General features: G+C 47.2%; 2 protein-coding genes and 1 non-coding gene across 7 annotated transcripts in view; 2 read left to right on the plus strand and 1 right to left on the minus strand.

The window, feature by feature from the left end:
• Positions 1-991: 991 nt before the first annotated feature.
• LOC128348365 (small nucleolar RNA U3) lies at positions 992-1,210 on the plus strand. The gene has a single exon (XR_008318101.1). It is a non-coding gene; the product is annotated as a small nucleolar RNA U3 (small nucleolar RNA).
• Positions 1,211-3,722: 2,512 nt separating this feature from the next.
• LOC128342600 (zinc finger protein ZFP2-like) lies at positions 3,723-16,473 on the minus strand. 5 transcript variants are annotated; one of them, XM_053290082.1, is made up of 4 exons: positions 16,199-16,473; positions 10,908-11,707; positions 9,532-9,661; positions 3,723-6,461 (listed from the first exon to the last, which is right to left on the minus strand). In XM_053290082.1, the coding sequence occupies exons 2-4, from the start codon at positions 11,673-11,675 to the stop codon at positions 5,119-5,121; spliced, it is 2,241 nt and encodes a 746-aa protein (XP_053146057.1). In that variant the 5' UTR covers positions 11,676-11,707; positions 16,199-16,473; the 3' UTR covers positions 3,723-5,118. The 5 variants fall into 5 exon arrangements, with proteins under 5 accessions (XP_053146057.1, XP_053146058.1, XP_053146056.1 ...); XM_053290083.1 differs by lacking the exon at positions 16,199-16,473 and adding an exon at positions 15,570-15,818 and having other exon boundaries at positions 10,908-11,702; XM_053290081.1 differs by lacking the exon at positions 16,199-16,473 and adding an exon at positions 15,513-15,818 and having other exon boundaries at positions 10,908-11,702.
• A 524-nt stretch (positions 16,474-16,997) lies between these two features.
• Positions 16,998-21,191, plus strand: part of LOC128343927 (uncharacterized) — a 37,632-nt gene continuing 33,438 nt past the window's right edge. Inside the window, exon 1 of the mRNA XM_053293358.1 lies at positions 16,998-17,134. The gene's annotated coding sequence lies outside the window, so the exon portion shown is untranslated. The remainder of the gene's footprint in view (positions 17,135-21,191) is intronic.

The raw sequence follows: 21,191 nt of genomic DNA on the forward strand, positions 1-21,191 counted from the left end.
ATGAAGGAGGAATAAAAGAGGAGGAGAGTTGGTCTTGTAGCAAGCATTAATTGCACCCCTTTGCTAACCAGGCTTGTCCACCCTGGTTTGCATTTGAATGGGAGACGACATGTGAACACTGTAAGATATTCCCTAATATCTTACCTAATATCTCTTGGCTACCTTGAACCTCTGCTAAGTAGTCAAAGAGACACATTTCAAAGTGGTGGCTCTCAAGTGTTCCCTCTCATGCGTGTGCACTCACACAGTCTTTTATGTCCACTCAGTTAATTTTATATCCTGCTCAGGTTGAATCAGGAAGGCCTTACTCGGAATGCATGTGCATATTGTCTTGATACTGCTGCCCAGGATCATTCTGCACACAAAACTCATTCTGCACACAGATGAAAAAGAGAGAACGCCAGTGGCTCTCTTATAACATTAAGAAAGCAACTGCCCCCACCCCCGCCCCACTCAATTCTGTCCAGCATGGCGTTTCTCTAGTGGCTGTTGCTGGTGCCTCCCTTGCATCAATTTAGTTTTAAATTGTGAGCCCTTTGGGGACAAGGACACATTCCCTTGCCCCTTCTGCTTTGTAAACCACTTTGAGAACTTTTGTTGAAAAGTGGTCTGTACACAACATCAGCAGCATCTTGAATAAGCGACGGTCAGTCAGTCTGTGCAGAATCCAGCAGTGACTGTAAAGGGAAGACAGTAACGTCGCGAAGCACACAAGGGCGGGGTTGGGGGCGGAGACTATGCAGATAAACCTCGCTGCCGCCGGGAATTCCTCCGCGCTGCGAAAGGAAGGAGCCCAGCGCGGGGAAGGAGCAGCCCAGCGGCGGGATCAAGTAGCAGCCGCCCTTCAGGCGCTCTGGGGCGCGGGATCCGGGGGCCGTGACTGGGAGGCGGGCGCGGAGCGCAGCCCGGTAGAGCCCGCAGGTCTCTGTCCACCGTGAGTTAGAGAGCGCTGAGCGGGAGGTCTGGGTGCGGGGCGGAGCGAAGGAGAGTTAAGACTATACTTTCAGGGATCATTTCTATAGTGATTGCCTGGAGAAGCGCGTTCAAACGTGATCGGTCCCGTCAGCCACGATGAGGAGACGGAGTGCTTCTTCCTGAGCGTGAAGCGAGCAGGTGGTGCTGCCTTCGGGTAGCTTAGCCACCTGTTCTTGATGACCGTTCTGCCTCACTTTATTGGGAGGTCGGAGGGAAGAAGCGCAGTCTGAGTGGTTGACTTACTCACCTTTTTAAAGCAGGTTGCAAAAATCAGATTTTAAATTCGTGTTTTCCACTCTAAAGTAAGCAGCTGATTATTTTATGGCAATGCTTTTTAAAGAACTTGTTAAAAATGCTTCTACCTGGCTTCAGCATCCCAGCCCATCTCAGATGCTGTTGGATTACAGCTTGCATTATCCGCCGCAATGACCTCTCAGGTCGGCTCTGAAAAGTAGCTTTAGTTAGCACTGGACCAATCCACCTCCCCGCAAAAAGCTCCGGTTGAAAAGACTGTGCAAGGGAGGAAGCGCAATCTGAATGGTTGATTCGCTCCTTTTTTTAAAAAAAAAAGTGGCTTGCAAAAATCAAATTTTAAATTTCTCTCTTCAACTCTATTGTGAGCAGCTCTTTATTTTTTGTCAATGTCTTTTAAAGAACTTGTTGGTAAAATGCTTCTGCCCGGTTTCAGCAACCAGGCCCCGCTAGCACTGGACCAATCCGCCTCCTCCGAAAAAACTTCTCCGGCTGAAAAGGCTGTGCGAGAGTGGAAATGGCAGGGAGTAGAGAGGCCCCCAACAAGCCTACCGCTGAAGTTCTGTATAAGATTCTCAATTTTAAGCCTTGCTCCCTAGCTGGTTAGGGTTAGGGGTGAACAAACCAGATGGTTGTTCAAGTCAGGGATTCTCAACATTGGGTCTCCAGATGTTATTGGACTTCAACTCCCATAATCCCCAGCCCCATTGGCCTTTGGTTGGGGATTATGGGAGCTGAAGTCCAATAACATCTGCGGAACCAAAGTTGAGAATCTCTGGGCCAGGTCAATATCTGAAGGGGATACTGTCCATATGAGCTAGGGAGAGGATTGAGGAAGGAAGAAAAAGAAGCAAGCAAGAGCTTTTCTGCTCAATATGTCTCTTATGGTAAGAAAGAGAGAAAGCTAAGCTGGGGGCAGGAGATGCCGAGGCTTTTTTCATACAGCAGGCTTTACCGCAAGTTTACTGCGAGGCTTTACTGCGAGTTTGAAATTATCCCAAAAAACTGACGCAAGAAGTGGAATTTGTAACCTTGCATATAAATCGGGTTACACTCTTAATGCGCAATGAAAAACCCAAATCGTGTGTGTGATGCTCCCTGATTAGCTCACAGGGACTTCTGGGTAAACCTGGCCGATATGTGAACGCACACCCTCCATTCTGGAGGAGATGCGAGCTAAAAGCCCTGTGTGAAAAACGCCCAGGATTAAGACTTGGAGAGAGGGAAGAAGACTGAAGAAGGGTTATGAATAAGGTTGCCATGTGCCACATGAGTCGGAGGGAATTCCTGGACACAGCTCTAAAAAGGAGGAAGGGTGCACCAATTTAAGAAACCCTACTTTATTATTATTTTTAACTGGGATTGAAAATAGCGCTGTGGTTTGTGCTTTTTGGACCTTCTCAGCTCATATAGTTTTGGGAGGAGCCGCTGAGGATGGAACAAAACTTCATCTTTCATGTTGAAACAATAAAGGACAGTTGTGATTTAAGGCCTGTGTTGCTCTTGGCATTTCTACCTGCTACTCTGCACTGGAGATGCTGCCTATTGGTGAAGCATTTCAGCACAACTGGATTATCTCAGCATAAGGCGTAAGCACACGGAGCAGTGTTTCCTAGAGAGAAAGACTGAAGAATAAGAAGAATAACTGGGAAAGGGCAGCGTTTAACAGGTTGGGAGGGGGTTGCATTAGCAAAGGATGAAGCTGATGGAGCTAGCATGAGGTGAGCTGTTACCTCAAAGGCAGTTTTATTGCAAAGGATAAAAGGGAGGGAATGAAGGAGGAATAAAAGAGGAGGAGAGCTGGTCTTGTACCAAGCATTAATTGCACCCCTTTGCTAACCAGGCTTGTCCACCCTGGTTTGCATTTGAATGGGAGACGACATGTGAACACTGTAAGATATTCCCTAATATCTTACCTAATATCTCTTGGCTACCTTGAACCTCTGCTAAGTAGTCAAAGAGACACATTTCAAAGTGGTGGCTCTCAAGTGTTCCCTCTCATGCGTGTGCACTCACACAGTCTTTTATGTCCACTCAGTTAATTTTATATCCTGCTCAGGTTGAATCAGGAAGGCCTTACTCGGAATGCATGTGCATATTGTCTTGATACTGCTGCCCAGGATCATTCTGCACACAAAACTCATTCTGCACACAGATGAAAAAGAGAGAGAGAACGCCAGTGGCTCTCTTATAACATTAAGAAAGCAACTGCCCCCACCCCCGCCCCACTCAATTCTGTCCAGCATGGCGTTTCTCTAGTGGCTGTTGCTGGTGCCTCCTTTGCATCAATTTATTTTTAAGTTGTGAGCCCTTTGGGGACAAGGACACATTCCCTTACCCCTTCTGCTTTGTAAACCACTTTGGGAACTTTTGTTGAAAAGTGGTCTGTACCCAATAGCAGCAGCAGCAGCAACCTGAATCAGAACCAAATCCCTAAACACAAGCAGTGGTAATGGTTCAAAGTAAGTGAATCAATAAGCAGGCACTCAGATGAAAATTGTTAGATGAGTCATTTATTTACCTATGTTTGTTTAATCTTGTTGTAGGTATGCTGTTTGCGGGGGGGACGACTTTTTAAAACATTCTAAAAGAAACAGTTTAAAATATATAACTATTTAACAGGAGGGGGAGGGAATTGCCCCACTGGATTTAAATTGCATTGCAGGCAAAAAGAGACCATATTATCATTCTGCATGCAGTGTATCCATTCCAAACCACTTCAAAACTGGCCTGTTTTGAAACTTAGTATAAGAACTGGAACTAAACTGAAATGTTTAAATGACCCCCTGGTTCCAGAGTTCTGGGGGCGTTTTCATAAAGGCCCTGCTTCCAGCTCTAGGCCTGAGTAGGGATGTGCACGTAACCGGCAGTTTCACTGGTTCGACGGCAGGGGGTCTATAACTTTAAGAGCAGGGCAGGGTGCACTTACCCCTCCCGCCAGCATCCATTTTGGTCAAAGCCCATCCGGGCGGCAGCCTACCTCCTTGTCACCCCATTGCCCCCGTTGTCCGGATAGGACTGGAAGTAGCCAATGCGCAGGCGCAACGGAGCAGTAGGGAGGTATGCTGCCACCCCAATGGGCTTTGACAAAAACGGATGCTAGTGGGGGGGACACGGTGGGAGGGGTAAGTGCACCCTCCCCTGCTCTTAAAGCAGCACCCCCTCCACCTTCGAGCCTCCCCCATGCGGTTCCGTGCACATTCCTAGGCCTGAGTAGTGAAAATGAAAACTGTTGGGAGGCCCACAATGGGCCTCTCCCAAGGATTGGGGTCAGAAGAGAAGGGAAAGTTTGCCGACAATACTGTATTTACCTGAATCCAAGACTAGGTTCTTTCCAAGTTCTTTGATATTAGAAATTGGGGAGATGTCTTAAATTCAGAACCTCCATGAGTAATGAGGGTTCTCCTGTATGGATATGTTGGCCTCGTGCCCGTCACCTTCCTCCCCTGGCCTTTCCCCTGCTCCCGCCTCCCTTTTCCCCCTTGTCCTCTCCCCTGCTTACTGGAGGTCCCTGGCGGCAGCAAGCACAATGCTCTCCTCTTTGCTCCCTATGGAATGGTGGATGAAAGCAACGGCAGCCACTTTCCCCTCTTGTGGCTTGTCTTTTAAAAATGTGCTTCCCCCCCCTCCCTTCTAATCAGAAAGCTTTAAGACCTAAGCACTAAGCACAGTGCATTGTGGGTCGTGCAGTTCTTTTAGCGCATCCAGAAAAAATACTGACCAACTCAGTGCCACCCACAAGACTGCAGGTCCTCAAATATTACAGCAACGCCTTGAGATGAACTTAGGGCAATGTGCCCCCCCCCCCCATAGCACTGGAATCTTGTGCAAAGGGCCCCAACCTTTCCCCATATTCTAAGCATCACTACAATTTCCCCCACAGGTTGGCTTCTAACTCATATGGGTTCTCCGGTGCGTCGTAAGATTTGCACTCTGGCTGAAATCTTTCCCGCAGATGGAGCATTTAAACGGTTTCTCTCCAGTGTGGGTTCTCTGGTGGTTAACCAGCTGTGAGCGCTGGCTGAAGCTTTTCCCACAGGCAGGACACTTATAGGGCTTCTCTCCGGTGTGTGTTCTCGCGTGGGCCGTGAGACCAGAAAGGTGGTTGAAGCGCTTTCCACAATTGGAGCAAGTATACGGCCGCTCTCCTGTGTGGGTCCTCTCGTGCGCCGTGAGAGCTGCCACTTGGTTAAAGCTTTTCCCACAGTTGGAGCATCTGTAGGGCCTTTCTCCTGTATGAATCCGCTCGTGCACAATAAGAGCCGATCTCTGCTTGAAGCGTTTCCCGCAGGAAGAACACGCGTGTGGTCTTTCCCCTGTGTGGATTCTCTCGTGAGCTATGAGATATGGTCGGTGGCTGTAGCCTTTCCCGCAGACCCCACATTTAAAGGGCTTCTCTCCCGTGTGGCTTCTTTCGTGCGCATAAAGGTTGGAAAGATAACTAAAGCTTTTGCCACAGCTGGAGCATTTATATGGCTTCTCTCCTGTATGGGTCCTCTCGTGGACAATGAGGGTTGAGTGATGGCTGTACCCTTTCCCACAGAGGCCACATTTATAGGGTTTCTCTCTCATGTGGCTTCTCGCATGCGCATTAAGGTTGGAGCGATGGCTGAAGCGCTTCCCACAATCAGAGCATGCGTACGGCTTCTCCCCAGTGTGGGTGCGCTGATGGTTCACAAGCTGTGACCGCTGACTGAAGCTCTTCCCGCAGTCGGAGCACTGAAAGGGTTTCTCTCCCGTGTGGATCCTCTTGTGAAGGATAAGGTAGGAGCTCCGGCTGAAGCTCTGGCCGCAGACCCCACAGATGTATGGCTTCTCACCCGTGTGGATCCTTGTGTGTGCAGTGAGAGTCGAAAGGTGGCTAAACTGTTTCTCGCAGTGGGAGCATTTGTAGGGTCTTTCTCCAGTGTAGATTCTCTCATGCGCAGTAAGTGTCTTCTTTTGGCTGCAACATTTCCCGCTGAAGGAGCACTTAAGTGGTTTCCTGCCTGAATGCATCTTACTGTGTGCTAGAAGGTCACTCTGAACGGATCGAACCCCTTCCTTTTCCGAAAAGCTTTCCAGCTGGCTCTCTGAGGCTTCTCCCTCATCAGGGCAATGGGAAACGTTCTCTTCCAGTCTCCCTGACAACATCTCATTTGGTTCCAATTCTCTGGAATGCTCTGCCTGATCCTTCTCTTTCCCATATGGCCTCCGATGACCTTCAGGAACAGAATCCAAATGCGAGTCTCTCTCTGCACAAGGGAAAAATGGGGGAGAAAGTGTTTCATTGAGAAAAGGAAAGGAGCATTTCTGCATACAGATCGGCTCTTTTTTTAGCTGTTTATGTATAACCTGAGTGGTATTTGATCCCTTTTTGTGGAGCAGGGAAAGACATTGCTTGTGTTATACTGGTCTAGTGGGAAAGGAGAGCTGGTCTTGTGGTAGCAAGCATGACTTGTCCCCATAGCTAAGCAGGGTCTGCCCTGTTTGCATATGAATGGGAGACTAGAAGTGTGAGCACTGTAAGATATTCCCCTCAGGGGATGGTGCTACTCTGGGACGAGCAGGAGGTTCCAAGTTCCCTCCCTGGCAGCATCTCCAAGATAGGGCTGAAAGAGATCCCTGCCTGCAACCTTGGAGAAGCTGCTGCCAGTCTGTGAAGACAATACTGAGCTAGATAGACCAATGGTCTGACTCAGTATAGGGCAGTTTCCTATATTCCTATGTTCCTAGTACAAACCCAGTGCAACAGCATTATTGTGCTTTTGCCTTAATAGCTGGTGGGAGTGGGGACCAAAATGCAGCAGTAACTTTGGCATCTTCTGTGACATAGTGAGTATGTAGAAGGAATGCATAACCAGAGGTGCACTTAGGTAATTTTGGAGGCTGGACCTAAAGGCCTTTGGAGCCTGTCCCCCCGCTGCAAGTTAAGCATCATCCCCCTACACACACACGCATGCGTGCACACACACACACACACACACACACACACACACACACACACACACAGTGAAGTCCAGGGGTAAGAGCGCCATTGTGTATAACTTATGAGCAGGGAAGTAGTGAAAGCCTAGGATACTAAGAAAAAAATTAAAGAGAAATTTTCAGAATTCCAGTGAATGGAATGACTGCGGGAGGGACTGCAACCCACAACATCCCTGTCGCCTGCTAACTGAGCAAAGAGGCACCTTTTTAAAGACTCTGGAATTGTCTCCTGGTGGCTATTCACTCTTCAGTTTCCATCACATTTTTAAGAAAGCGTGTTAAATCTTGGCTTTTTACCCAAGCGTTTATATGATTGTCTCTACTGCTGCTTCTTTGTATACTGTATTTTGTATGGTTATTTTATGCTTGTATTTTAATCTAGTCAGATTCATGTTTTTATATTTTAGCTTAAAATTTTAATTGTGCATTTTTATAGTCTTGTTTTATTTTTTCTGTGTGAACCGCCTTGGGATTGTTTTAATGAAAGGTGGTATATAAATTTAACAACAACAACAAAGTGGTGATTGGTGATTCTCTTGATTTAGCAGGGGGAGAGCAACTGGCTCTATCCATCCCCAGCACAGCATCCCTCCAGTGGCTATTGCTGCTGTCCATTGGTCCCTCTCATTTTTTTCATCTCTGTGCAGAATAAGTTTTGTTCTGGGTGGCAGTATCAAGGCAGTCCTGCATTCAGAGCAGGGCCTTCCTGATTCATCCTGAGCGGGATCTAAATTGAACGGAGCGGACATCCCAAAACCTGTGAGCACGCGCACGTCCGTACGCCTTAGAAGGAACAGTGCTGATGTCTATCTTATATTTGTTTTTTAGATTGTGAGCCCTTTGGGGACAGGGAGCCATTTTATTTAGTTATTTATATCTTTGTAAACTGCTTTGGGAACTCCTGGTGAAAAGCGGTATATAAATATTCATCATTCTTATCTGCTCTTGTGGAGACCAGAAAAAAGGTGGGAAGAACGACCAGAAAGCTACGTAGGTGTTGATGCCCAAAACTGACTCTGGCAAGAAGTTCCTGAGGTCCTTCACTGAAGCGCCTGCAAAAAAAGCACCCCTGTCTGGAAGTAGCTTTAGCTCTGTCCAGCACAACATCTGCCCTAGTGGCTGTGATTGGTGTCTTCCCAGGGTTTCTTTCAGATTGCAAGCCCTTCTGAGACAAGAGTAATTTTCTCATGTATTTTGCTGTGTAAACTGCTTTGATATTTGTTGTTGTGGTGGTTTATTCTTGGTAGTATTATATTAATAAAGATGATGATGATGATGCAGCATTTTACTCCATACACCAATTATACATTTTGGACAGAAACATTTCATTAGGAAACTGCCTTACACCAAGTCAGACCATTAGTTCATCTAGCTCAGTATCATCTACACCAGGGTTGCTCAACTTCAGCCCTCCTGCAGATGTTGGCCTACAGCTCCCATAATTCCTGGCTATTGGCCACTGTATTTGGGGATTATGGGAGCTGTAGTTCAAAACAGCTGGGGGAGCCTAAGTTGAGCAGGCCTGGTCTATACTGACTGACTGCAGCTCTCCAAGGCTTTCGGCAGGAGTCTTTCCCAGCCCTACCGAGAATTCATAGAACGGGCTGGTTCTCACAATCCCCATGATACTGGGGAACTGAGAATCACGAGAGTTGCACTTCCAATTTCTGATCGTAAGGACCCAGAAGGGAAGTTTTGGCAGCTTGCCAATCAAACATTTAACCGGGATCAGCCACCCTAGATCAAACCTTAGATTACCAATCACAGTTAAATGTTGGGTTGGCACTCTGACAATCAGACATCGCTGGAAACCTCTGGGTTCTTACAATCGGAAAGCAGGAGCACAAATCTCCTGACTCCCAGTCCCCCTGAAATCACAGGGATCGTGAGAACCAGCCCAATTTTAGAGTTGGAAGGAACCTTGGAGATCTTCTAGTCCAACCACCTGTGGCAGTTTCCTGCACTGAAAAGGGTCTAGACTAGAAGATCTCCAAAATCCGTTCCAGCTCTGTGATCTCTAGAGAAAGACCTATGTGGAACCCTAGAGCAAGGATTCTCAACGTTGGGTCTCCAGATGTTATTGGACTTCAACTCCCATAATCCCTAACCAAAGGCCACTGCAATTGGGGATTATGGGAGTTGAAGTCCAATAACATCTGGGGACCCAACGTTGAGAATCCCTGCCCTAGAGAACTGCAGCCAATCAGTGTAGGCAGTACTGATGCCAGGCATTGAACCTGGGACCTCCTGCGTGTGAAGCAGATGCGCTTCTACTGAGCTACCTTTCTTGCCCCAGCCTACTTAGAGCATGTATTAAGTCAAGGGATCCTTCCTCACCCAGTAAGGTGGCATCTCCTTCCTCCTCCAGCTTGATTTCTACAAAGAGCTGTTTCTGCCTGGTGTCTGCTGGAGATCTCTCTGCCTCAGGGAAATCATCCGTTGGCTCTTCCTTGAATAGCCTCAGCCCCTGAAACAAGAAGGAGAAGCGCATACACAGGACAGCTCAGGATTAGGAGAGAGAAAAGGGACGGGCTGCATTCTGCAACCCAAACCTCTTGCCCTGGAGATGTGCCAAACTGTGGTCTACGTATAGAAGGCATGCTGGACGAGTGGCTGGAACTAAGGTTTCTGTACCAATGGTGGAAATAAACTTGCAGAAGCATAAAATAAAGGAGGCAATGTATACAGAGAAGTTAAAACCAGGTATAAATGTTGAGATGGTTCTGGCTATGACATTTATTATTATTATTATTTTATTTTTATTTTATATCCCGCTCATCCTTCACGAAGCCCAGTACATGGTTATGTTTCTCTTCACAACAACCCTGTGAGGTGTAGTTTAGGCTGAGAGTTACGCGACTGGCCCAGAGTCATGGCTGAATGGGGATTTGAACTCTGATCTCCCTGGTCCTAGTCCAACACTCTAGCCATTACATCACACTGGCTAATAAAGAGATTTATTAGTCTTTGAAATGATGAAAGCTGTGTTAATTTTTCTTCCCCCTGGAGCTGTGATGTTTCCCTCCCTCTTTTGTCTCCCCTGCCTCTTGCTTATCTTGTGGGAAGGAAGAGATAAGCAATAGACACAGTCTGTATTAGCAACTGAAGATGGTGGAGGTTTTTTTAAACACTGAAACTGTTTTGCTTTTTAACCTGCAACATCTGGTGAATAATATTTTATTTTCTGCGCAGATAAAGAGGATGTGGTGGAGAGAACTGTTTGGAAGTTAATAGGCGCATAGCATCACCAACTTATCAACTCTTGCCCTGGGATGGCCAAGGAGCAGGAAGGAACATGAAACACCGCAATTGGGATGTTCCGCAAATGGAACAAATAGCTTTTGTTTTGCAAGTCCTCATTCTAGATATAGAAGAATGAGGGGGTAGAGGGTTTCATTTTGGATTCCACAGGTGGGAAACTTCACTCAGTGCTCTAGCCAGTAAAAACTCCCCTGTACATTTTTTTTTAAAGCTCAGCAGAAAGGAAGGTTGTGGCCCTGCCTATCCCCTTTAGTGCTACTTTTCTACTTACTGGGAAGAGTTTTGGTTTTTAATACAGGGGAATGTTTAAAAAAAAAAAGTGACACCCACTTGCAGCCTGAAGTGGTAGCATCCATGCTACCTCCCCCATCATTCTGGCATAAAATGCATGGATCAACTTCTGGGTCCCTTGCACTCAGCCTGCATACCTCGGGGTTAGCATTCTCTCTCACCTGCCCTTGCTGCTGCCTCAGCAGGAAATCCTCAGCCAGGGACACTGCCTCGGAACAGGTCTCTGGCCCACCTTCTTGAACCCGGTTCCGGATTTCGTGGGGCAGGATGGCCAGGAATTGCTCCAGGATCACCAACTCCAGGATCTGTTCTTTGGCATGCCTCTCAGGCTTCAGCCACTGGTGGCAAAGCTCCCGGAGTCGGCTGCAGGTTTCCCGAGGTCCTTCATTCTCCTGGTAGTGGAACTGCCTGAAGCGCTGACGCTGCATCTCCGCACCGCAGACCTCCTCATCCAAGGCCTCCTCCTTCACGTTCTGGTGGTCTGCTTGATCTTCAGCCAACGGATGGCTGTCAGTCCATCGGGCCTCTGTGCTCAGACTTGGGGGAAACTGGGCCGGATTCTCTCCTCCATGCCGAGGATCAGCTGCCCTCTCAAAATGATGCAGAAAACCCCTGGCGTCTTCCACTGGTGCCACCTCCTGGAGGCCTCCCCCTTCTGACGGTGCAGCCTCCACTGTTCTCAAAAACTGATGCCACTGGGCTTCCCAGCAGTGTTTTAAACCTCCCTCTGGCTCCTCGTCCACTTCTTCCAATACGGTTCGCCGCCCAGGCCCTTCAGCAAGCCCAGCTTGGATAGCCAAGGGGCAGTTTTCTTCTCCCTTCCTTGGCTCAAGGCCCGATAGATGCAGCTCTTCCGCCTTCATTTTCTTTTCTAGCACAGCGGGGCACGGGAGGCCCAGGGCGGAGGCATCTCCATCCTCGGTGGCCATTTTGTCTCCCAGGCCTTGTGGTGGGGTCTAAACTAGTAGGGAGAGAGAGAGACAGTGGTCAAAAAGCAAAGTGTGCCGTTGAGTCGGTGTCAACTCCTCACGACCACAGAGCCCTGTGGTTGTCTTTGGTAGAATACAGGAGGGGTTTATTATTATTATTTAATTTATTATTTTTTACATTTTATATCCCACTCTTCCTCCAAGGAGCCCAGAGCGGTGTACTACATGCTTAGGTTTCTCCTCACAACAACCCTGTGACGTAGGCTAGGCTGACAGAGAAGTGACTGGCCCAGAGTCATCCAGTTAGTATCATGGCTGAATGGGGATTTGAACTTGGGTCTCCCCGGTCCTAGTCCAGCACTCTAACTACTACACCACGCTGGCTCACCATTGCTATCTCCCGTGCAGTATGAGATGATACCTTTCAGCATCTCCCTAAACCGTTGCTGCCCGATAGAGGTGATTCCCATAGTCTGGGAAACATACCAGCAGGGATTCAAACTGGCAACCTCTGGCTTGCTAAGCAAGTCATTTCCCCGATGTCCCATTAGGTGGCTGGTCAAAAGGCTAGGTGAACCTCAAAACCAGCAGCACACTTAAGAGGTGGATTATAACATCTTTAGGGGTTAAAAGTCAAACGGTGTAGGCCCCTGCAATCTTCTCCTTCTGTCTTCATTTCCCTCAAAAAAGCCATTGCCACCCCTACTTTCTCACGCATGCAATCTAACTTCTCATTCCCATCCTGACCCTCAGCCAGACTATCTCCTGTCCTCTGTGATTATTATTTCTCCCCCTCCACCTATTCTCCCTTGATCGGAACACAGCATTTATATAAAGGTAAAGCCGTGTCGAGTCGGTATCAACGCCTGGCGACCACAGAGCCCTGTGGTTTTCTTTGGCAGAATACAAGAGGGGTTGACCATTGCCAGCTCCCTATTATTAGCTATGGGGAGGCACTATACGTCCCGTCGTACATAGGAAGCTGCCATATACCGAGTCAGACCATTAGTCCATTTAGCTCAGTATTGTCTCTGCCAGGCCTGCTCAACTTTGGCCCCCCTGCTGTTTTTGGGACTACAGCGCCCATCATCCCCAGCCACAGTGGCCAATAACCAGGAATTATGGCAGTTGTAGGCCAACATCTGCAGGAGTCGAGACTGACTTACGTCCTTATGAGAGCCAAAGTTGAGCAGCCCTGCTCTACACTGACTGGCAGCAGCACTTCGGGGTTTCAGGCAGGAGTCTTTCCCAGCACTACCAGGAGATGTCAGGGATTGAGCTTACATAATAGGAAGCTGCATTGGTCTATTTAGCTCAGTAATGTCTACACCAGGAGTTCACACCTTGGGTCCCCAGATATGGCTGGATGATCAATTCCAGCCACAATGGAAGGCCGTTGCAGTTCAAGGACATTTGGGGGCCCTTGATCTGCACCAACTGGCAGCAACCTTCCAAGCTTTGGACAGGGGTTCCCCCCACACACACACCCCAACGCTATTTAGAGATGCCAGAGATCGAACCCGATACCTTCTGCATGCAAAACAGATGCTTTTGCAATGAGCTATAAATGCTCCTGATGGACATGCGAAGCTGCCTCCTACCCAGTCAACACAACGGTATTGTCTCCTCTACACCAAGAGGCAGCAACTCTACAGGGTTTCAGACTGTGGTTCTTCAAGGTCCTAACTGGAGATGGCAGGGATTGAACGCAGGACTTTCTGCATGCAAAGCATGGGGCATAGGGAGCTGCCTTTTACTGAGTCAGACCATTGCTCCATCTAGCTCAGTATTGTCCACACAGACTGGCAGCGGCTTCTCCAAGGCTGCTGGCAGGAGTCTCTCTCAGCCCTACCTTGGAGATGCTGCCAGGGAGGGAAGCTGGAACCTTCTGCATGCAGGCAGGCAGGTGTTCTTCCCATCCTCTAAGGCAGGCTTCCCCAACCTGCAGCCCTCCAGATGTTTCTGAATGACAACTCCCAGCACCCCTAGCCACAATTTATTGTAGCTGTGTATGCTGGGAGTTGTAGTTCAGCGACATCTGGAGGGCTGGAGGCTGGGGAAGCCTGCTCTAAGGGGAATCTTTTACCAGTGCACACACATGTAGTCTCCCATTCAAATGCAAACCAGGGTGGACCCTGCTTGGCAAAGGGGACAAGCCATGCTTGCTACCACACGGCCAGCTCTTGTGCTCTACCACTGAGCTGCAGATGCTGCTGATGAACGTATGAAAGCGCCTACTGATGAGTAAGAAGCTTGGTCCATCTAACTCTATTGCCTGCACACTGACAATACTGTACTACTGAGTATAGCATTGTCACTCAATGGCAGTGGCTCTCCAGAGTTCCTGATGGGGATCTTTCCCAGCCCTATCTGGAAATGCCAGAGACTGACACTGGGACTTTCTGCACGCAAAGCAGATGAACATAGGAACAAAGGAAACTGCCATATACCGAGTCAGACCATTGGTCTATCTAGCTCAGTATTGTCTTCACAGACTGGCAGTGGCTTCTCCAAGGTTGCAGGCAGGAATCTCTCTCAGCCCTGTCTTGGAGAAGCCAGGGAGGGAACTTGGAACCTTCTGCTCTTCCCAGAGCGGCTTCATCCCCTGAGGGGAATATCTTGCAGTGATCACATACCATGTCTCCTATTCATATGCAACCAGGGCAGATCCTGCTTAGCTATGGGGACAAGTCATGCTTGCTACCACAAGACCAGCTCTCCCACTGGACTACGGCCCTGCAGCACCAAACACAGAAAGTGGCCTTATACCCAAGTCAGACTCTTGGACTACCTAGCTGAGCATGGTCTGCTCTGCACTGACTGGCAGCAGCCTTCCAGGGTTTCAGGCAGCCCCCACCTGGAGATGCTGCTAGGGACTGAACCTAGGACCTTCCACATACAGAGCAGAAGTTCTACCCGCTAAAGACACATAAGCACACACACACTTCAAGAGCATTCAAATTGGCGGCTCTCTCTCTCAATCATCCTTGCAACAGCTCTACCGTGTAGACCAGGATTATTATCCACCTGTTGCAGGTGCGGAGTCTGGGTATTTGGTAGAGGGCCCAATCATTTATAGCAGTATCACTGAAACCAGGGATCCTCCAGTAGCAGCTTGAATAGAGACAAGTCTAAGTATGGTCTAATACAGACAAATCTAAGCTGGTCTTGTGGTAGCAAGCATGAATTATCCCCTCTGCTAAGCAGGGGCAGCCCTCGTTTGCAATTGAATGGGAGACTGCAAGTGTGAGCACTGTAAGGTATTCCCCTTAGGGGATGGGGCTGCTCTGGGAAGAGCATCAGCCTGCTTGCATGAAGAAGGTTCCAAGTTCCCTCCATGGCATCTCCAGATAGGACAAGATTTTTTTATTTTTTTAAAAAAATAGGATAAGATTTTTTTTATTGAACCAACAAACCAGACAGGGCTGAGAGAAACTACTGCCTGTAACCTTAGAAAAGTTGCTGCCGGTCTGGGTATACAATTCTGAGCTAGATGGACCAATGGTCTGACTTGGTAGAAAGCAGTTTCCTATGTATGTTTACTCAGAAGTAAGCCCTGTTGTGTTAGATGGGATTTACTCCCAGGTAAGTGTGCAATTATGTAGCTTTTCTATGCTCCAACATAAGCTTTGGCCCATCCCAGGTCATACAACCCTACTCCCAAGAGACTCCCCAGTGAGGTACCTTAATATCACACCCAACACAATCTTTCCCATCTAAAAGAGCGTAAGGTCTGTGCTGGATCAGACCCAGAGGCCCATGCAGCCTTGCGCTCTGGGATGCCCACAGGCAGGACACAATGGGAGGCAGCCATTTCCAGTGGCTTGCTCGCCTGACCTCAGTTCTTAAAATCCGGAGTGTTGATTTTTCTGCTCCCTTTCTCCCGACACTCACGCCACGTCTCGCCCTTGAGCTCCTCCACCGCTTCCTTTTCCAGGAGCCCCAAGAAGATTTCCATCCTCTGCTGCCCCGCGTGGGAAATTCAAACACGACTTTCCCACGGTAGGCGGAGCAGGAAGTGATTTTTTCTTCTCCATCCTGGCAAGCGGATCCCTCCTAAGGAAAGACTTGGTCGTTTTAACCCTTCCTCTGAAGAGCTGAGGGAAGACAGAACTTGCTTGGTCCGGGCTGGAAGAGAGAGCAAGCGCGGCGGCGGGGCGGGGGGGAGGTGGAATTTGCAGTCTTCTTGACAAATTCCCAACCATCCCCATGGGTTTTTAAGATTAACGTGGGCGCCGAATTGGGAGGCGTTTTCAGCGGACTACACTTTCCTCTACGCGCCCAGAACACGCGTGGAGGAGCTCGCTCGTCTGAACATCCTTTATGCGTGCATGAACTCGCAGCTTGAATACTTGCGAAGGAATTTTTTTTCCTATGCAGGCAGCTTTTCTCCTCCCGCCCCGCCATGTGACAAGTCTCCTCTCAACGGTTAAAGCTGCTGTAGTAGCTCTAGCGTTATCGTTATTATATTTCCCTTTGTCATATGCTCCGATGCTAAGAAGAGAGAATTGTAAAGTGCTCACGTGTGTTGGTTGTCGTTGTTTTTTTATTGCACTTCTATTGCAATCTGTTGTATGATGCTGTGAAAATAATTCGATTTGAATGAAAAGCGGGCAGATTAAAAAATGAGTTTTACTACAACCCTGTCATCACTATTATTTGATATCGTTTTTCTCTCGTTCCCCCTGCCTATCCAACTCCTCAGTTGTTTTCTCCAGTCTGCTTTAGATTTGTAATCTCCTCGGGGACTTGGACCATCTGCGTTCGCCTTCCTGACTCAATATTCCAATAATAAGGCACGTTCTCAAACATGGATCCCTAGGCATTGTTGGACTACAATTCCCGCCACCCTCCACTATGACTAGGGATGATGGGAAATGTAATCCAACGACTTCTGGGAATCCACGTTTGAGAACCGCCATTCCTGTTTCAATAGCAGGGGCATTACGTCCTTTAAGCCTATTCATCATCCTAATTTGCTACTAATTTGAAATGGCAGCTTTTCCGACAGAAAGCTAACTTTGCTTTCCAGAAATTGAAAATTTCTCCCCGTCCCCAATCGTTAGAACTCTTGATGTTAAAACCCTCTATTTGGTCCATGCAAATTTTTGCACACGCTGCCATTTTGCGACTGGCTCAGCTATTTCGAGGCTTCCGAGCCAGCAGCACAGCTCCGGAGGCTTAAATTGGGGCAGGAAGTAGCTCCCACCCAGAGAGAAGCTTTTCTGTCTGCTAGACCCGTCACTCAAGGGTGAAGGTGAGCGAGACGAGATTGCTAGAGCGTCTCTTTGGAGGGAAGGAAGTGACGCAGGCAGCGTAAGTCCTTCTCTTCCTTTTTCTCTTAATGGCTCCGTGATGCATTTTGTGCTCCTAAAGACTTTCCCAGGCGTAGCATCGGAGGCGGGAAGGGTCCTTTTCGGCTGCTAGGAGCAGCAGTAGCAGGAGGTGACGGCGGCCAGGTGAGCGCAAAGAGCAGCTGGAGATGGAGCCTGAGCCTCCTTTCTTTGGGCGCAGTACAATTTGCAGCACGGGGTCCCCTCCCCCATGCACGCCATGCCACCCTCCATACAATTGCATGAGTCATGGAGGAAAGTGTTTCCCGAATTACCTTTTCTGCATTTCTCCAAAGGGGCACAGGTGGGGTTTTTCGAGGCCCCCACATCAGGCCCTTCTTTTTGCGATTTTTTGTTTGTTTGTTTTTAATCTCCAGTCTGAGAGCAGGATTGAAAAACTTACGGGCTATTTTGTAACTTTTTGGTTGTTGGATAATCCTGATAAATATAGGAAGCTGCCTTATTTATTTGAAATAATTCTGTCCTGCTCCTCCAGCACATTGCTGCTCAGGGTGGCTTATAATAAACCGCAATAACACAATAAAAAAAACAGCAGAACAAGACTAAAACGGATTAAAACTGGAAACCCAATTTTTATTTAAAATGCTTATATCCTCCTGCACACTGTGGCTCGGACTGGCTTACAATAAAGCAAACATTAAAACAAAATGGTTGCAAAATAAAATAGTAGGTGGGATTAACACTGCAAACCCAGTTGAAACAAACTTTAAAATGCTTCTTTTAAAAAGATTGTTTTCATATTTGTTCTCTGCTAACTGAGCAAAAAGGAATCTTTTTAAAATAAAGAGCTTTGCCATGCTCCCTCAGTGTTTTTTTTTATTAAACAAAACACATTTTTAAAGAGGCTTTTTAATGTTCCATCTGCTGTGTATATCTGGTAGGTTCTTTAGGGTTGTTTTTTTTAAAATAGCTGCCAGTTTTTAGCTCTTTAAATAACTTGTGGTTAATTGTGGTTTTAGTCTGGTCTTTTAATTTTTAACTTTACTAGTCTTATTTCTCATTGTATCTATTTTATTAATGTTGTGAGCTGCCCTGAGCAGTAGTGTACTGGAGGGGTGGGGTATAAGTATTTTAAATAAATAAAATAAATTTGTGGTTCTCTTTATTGGGGAGAGCAACTGGCCTTATCCATCCCCAGCACAGTATTCCTTCAGTGGCTGTTGCTGGTATATTGTTTCTTTTTTAGATTGTGAGGCTTTTGGGGACAGGGAGCCATTTAGTATCTGTGTAAACTGTTTTGGGAACACTTGTTGAGAAGAGATATATAAATATTTGTCACATTCATATATTTAAATCTATCCAAGGAGGGAGATTGACAAAGCATGGGGGTGGGGTGGAGCGCTGTCCCTAGTCCCTGCCTACCGAATCTGTTAGTAACAGGGCCTGCGACACTGCAACAACAAACATTTATATACTGCTTTTCAACAAACATTTCTAAAGCGGTTTACATAGATAAATAATAAATAAGATGGCTCCCGGTCCCCAAAGGGCTCACAGTCTAGAAAGAAACATAAGACAGACACCAGCAGTCACTGGAAGTACTGTGCTGGGGATGGATAGGACCAGTTACTCTCCACCGATAAATAAAGAGAATTGCCATGTTAAAATGGTGCCTCTTTGCCCAGTTAGCAGGGGTTTAGAGGTGGTGATATTCTACTGAGTCAGACCATTAGTCTATCTAGAGGAGGGCAGAGTTGAGGCTTCTGGAACCCAAGGTTTTCTTTTCTTTTTTGCCAGAGTTTAAGTTGGGAGCTATCAGTGCAAAATGGTGGCTTAGGGAGGTGGAGCAGTCACAGAATGGCAGCTGCAAAATGTGTGAAACTATACAGATTAAGCAATTTTAATATCAAAACATGACAAATGGCCTGCAGAACTGGGCCAAGGCTTGATCAAAGGCAACCGATTAATGTTCACTTACCAGATGAGGAACACTAAGGCTGACAGAGAAACCCAAAGCCAGCCACTGAATTCTTATTTGCAATTTTTAAAGGGGCAAGTTGTTTCAGTATTTATAATCGATAGCCCGGTTTTAATAATCAAGCAACTAAAAATGGTTGCAGCCTTAGAAGTTAAGCAAAAATCAAAACCGGACGATGACAAAAACGGGGCGGAAGGGAGGAATGCTGCCTCCCCGAGGGGCTTAAAAGTGACGGAGTGCCAGCGGGGGATATGCGGCGGGAGGGGTGAGTGCACCCTCCCCTGCCCTTAAAGGACTACCCCCCCCCCGGTGCCAAAGCACCGAAACGGCCCCCGGAGCCAAAATGTTTCGGAGGCCTCCATAATGGAGGCGCAAGCCTACTCACCGCCCTTGCTACAAAACTCTACCAGACTATACATTCTGTCTCACAGCATACAAAAATCCACTCATTTTTTAGAACTTCCAAGAAACTTTCCCCACACTTTCCTGTTTGTCATAAGTAAGAATTTGCATAAAGAAATGAGTGACCATGAGGGGAAAGAGAGACGTTGAAAATGGCATGGCACACACCTCACTCAGCCAGCCAATAAGATTTGCAGTACTGGCTGGAGCAGGAGGGGAAGCCCAAATCTTGAGGAGCTACTTCAGATAGGTTTGGGAGCTGCTGAAAGCTCTTGAGCTACCTAGTGCCTGCCACTGATTTACATTGACTAGCAGTGGTCAGACAAGGATCTTTACCAACAGAACCTGGAGATTCCAGGAAATGAACCTGGGACCTCTAGCATTGAATTGTGGATGCTCTTCAAGAGCACTTGAAGCTGCCTTCTGCCAAGTCAGACCCATGGTCCATCTAGCTCAGTCTTGTCTGCACTGACTGGCAGCAACTCTCCAGGATTTCAAACAGTGGACTTTCACAGTCCTATCTGAAGATGCTGCCAGGGATTAGGAACATAGGAAGTTGCCATATACTGAGTCAGACCATTGGTCCATCTAGCTCAGTCTTGTCTGCACAGACTGGCAGCAGCTTCTCCAAGGTTGCAGGCAGGAATCTCTCTCAGCCCTATCTCGGAGAAGCTGCCAGGGAGGGAACTTGGAATCTTCTGCTCTTCCCAGGGTGGCTCTATCCCTTGAGGGGAATATTTTACAGTGCTCAGACATCAAGTCTCCCATTCATAAGCCACCAGGGCAGACACTGCTTGGATAAGGTGGATAAGTCATGCTTGCTACCACAAGACCAATTCTCCTCAATCTTAATCTGGATTGAATAAGACAATCTATTTTCTCTATTGGAAATCCTACATTTGAGAAGAAATGCAGGAAAATCATACCCGCCAACACTGTTGGCACTGTTAGCTTCTACACTTGTTCACAGTTCAGGATGCCAGATAGAATTCATGTTTTGGGCTGGGTATGACTATAATATGAATCATACTCCTCTCCCCTCCTTTTGTATAGACCTTCTAAATATAGTGGTGCTATTTGCTGATACTAGCTAACTATCTTTTGAGATTTGAGTTGCTTTGATACAAATATGACAGCTATTTATATACTGCTTTTCAACAAGTGTTCCCAACACTGTTCCCTCTAACAGGGATTCCCAGATGTCTACAACTCTCATAATCCCCAAGCAAAAGCGAGTGCAGCTGGGGATTCTGGGAGTTGTAGTCAGTAGCATCTGGGAATCCTTGTTAGAGGGAACACTGGTTCCCAAAGCATAATTATAAACAAACAAAATGGCTCCCTGTCCCCAAAGGGCAACTGCCACTGGAGGGATGCTGTGCTGGGGACTGAAAAAAAATTAGTTTGCATTATTTATTACAAATACGACAAATATTTATATACTGTTTTTCAACAAAAATTCCCAAAGCGATCTGTATATATAGAAATAAATAAAATGGCTCCCTGTCGCCAAAGGGCTCACAATCTAAAATAGAAACATAAGATAGACACCACCAGCAGCCACTGGAGGGAAGTTGTGCTGGGTATGGATAGGGCCAGTTGCTCTCCCCATGCGCAATAAAAAGAATCACCACTTTTAAAAGGTGTCTCTTTGCTCAGTTAGCAGGGGACATTTGAAAGCTTTTCTTCGATAGTAGGTACAATCTATACCGAAACCATTTTTTCTTCACTTATATCCTTAGTTAGGGTTCTTCCTGCGCCAGGCTGCAGAATGGACTTATCTTATCTGAAAAACTGGCAAATTGAGTGGTGCCTTTATTTTAATTCCCTTCGTCTTACATTTCT

The sequence above is a fragment of the Hemicordylus capensis genome, chromosome 2, assembly GCF_027244095.1.
Source record: "Hemicordylus capensis ecotype Gifberg chromosome 2, rHemCap1.1.pri, whole genome shotgun sequence".
NCBI classification, from domain to species: domain Eukaryota; kingdom Metazoa; phylum Chordata; class Lepidosauria; order Squamata; family Cordylidae; genus Hemicordylus; species Hemicordylus capensis.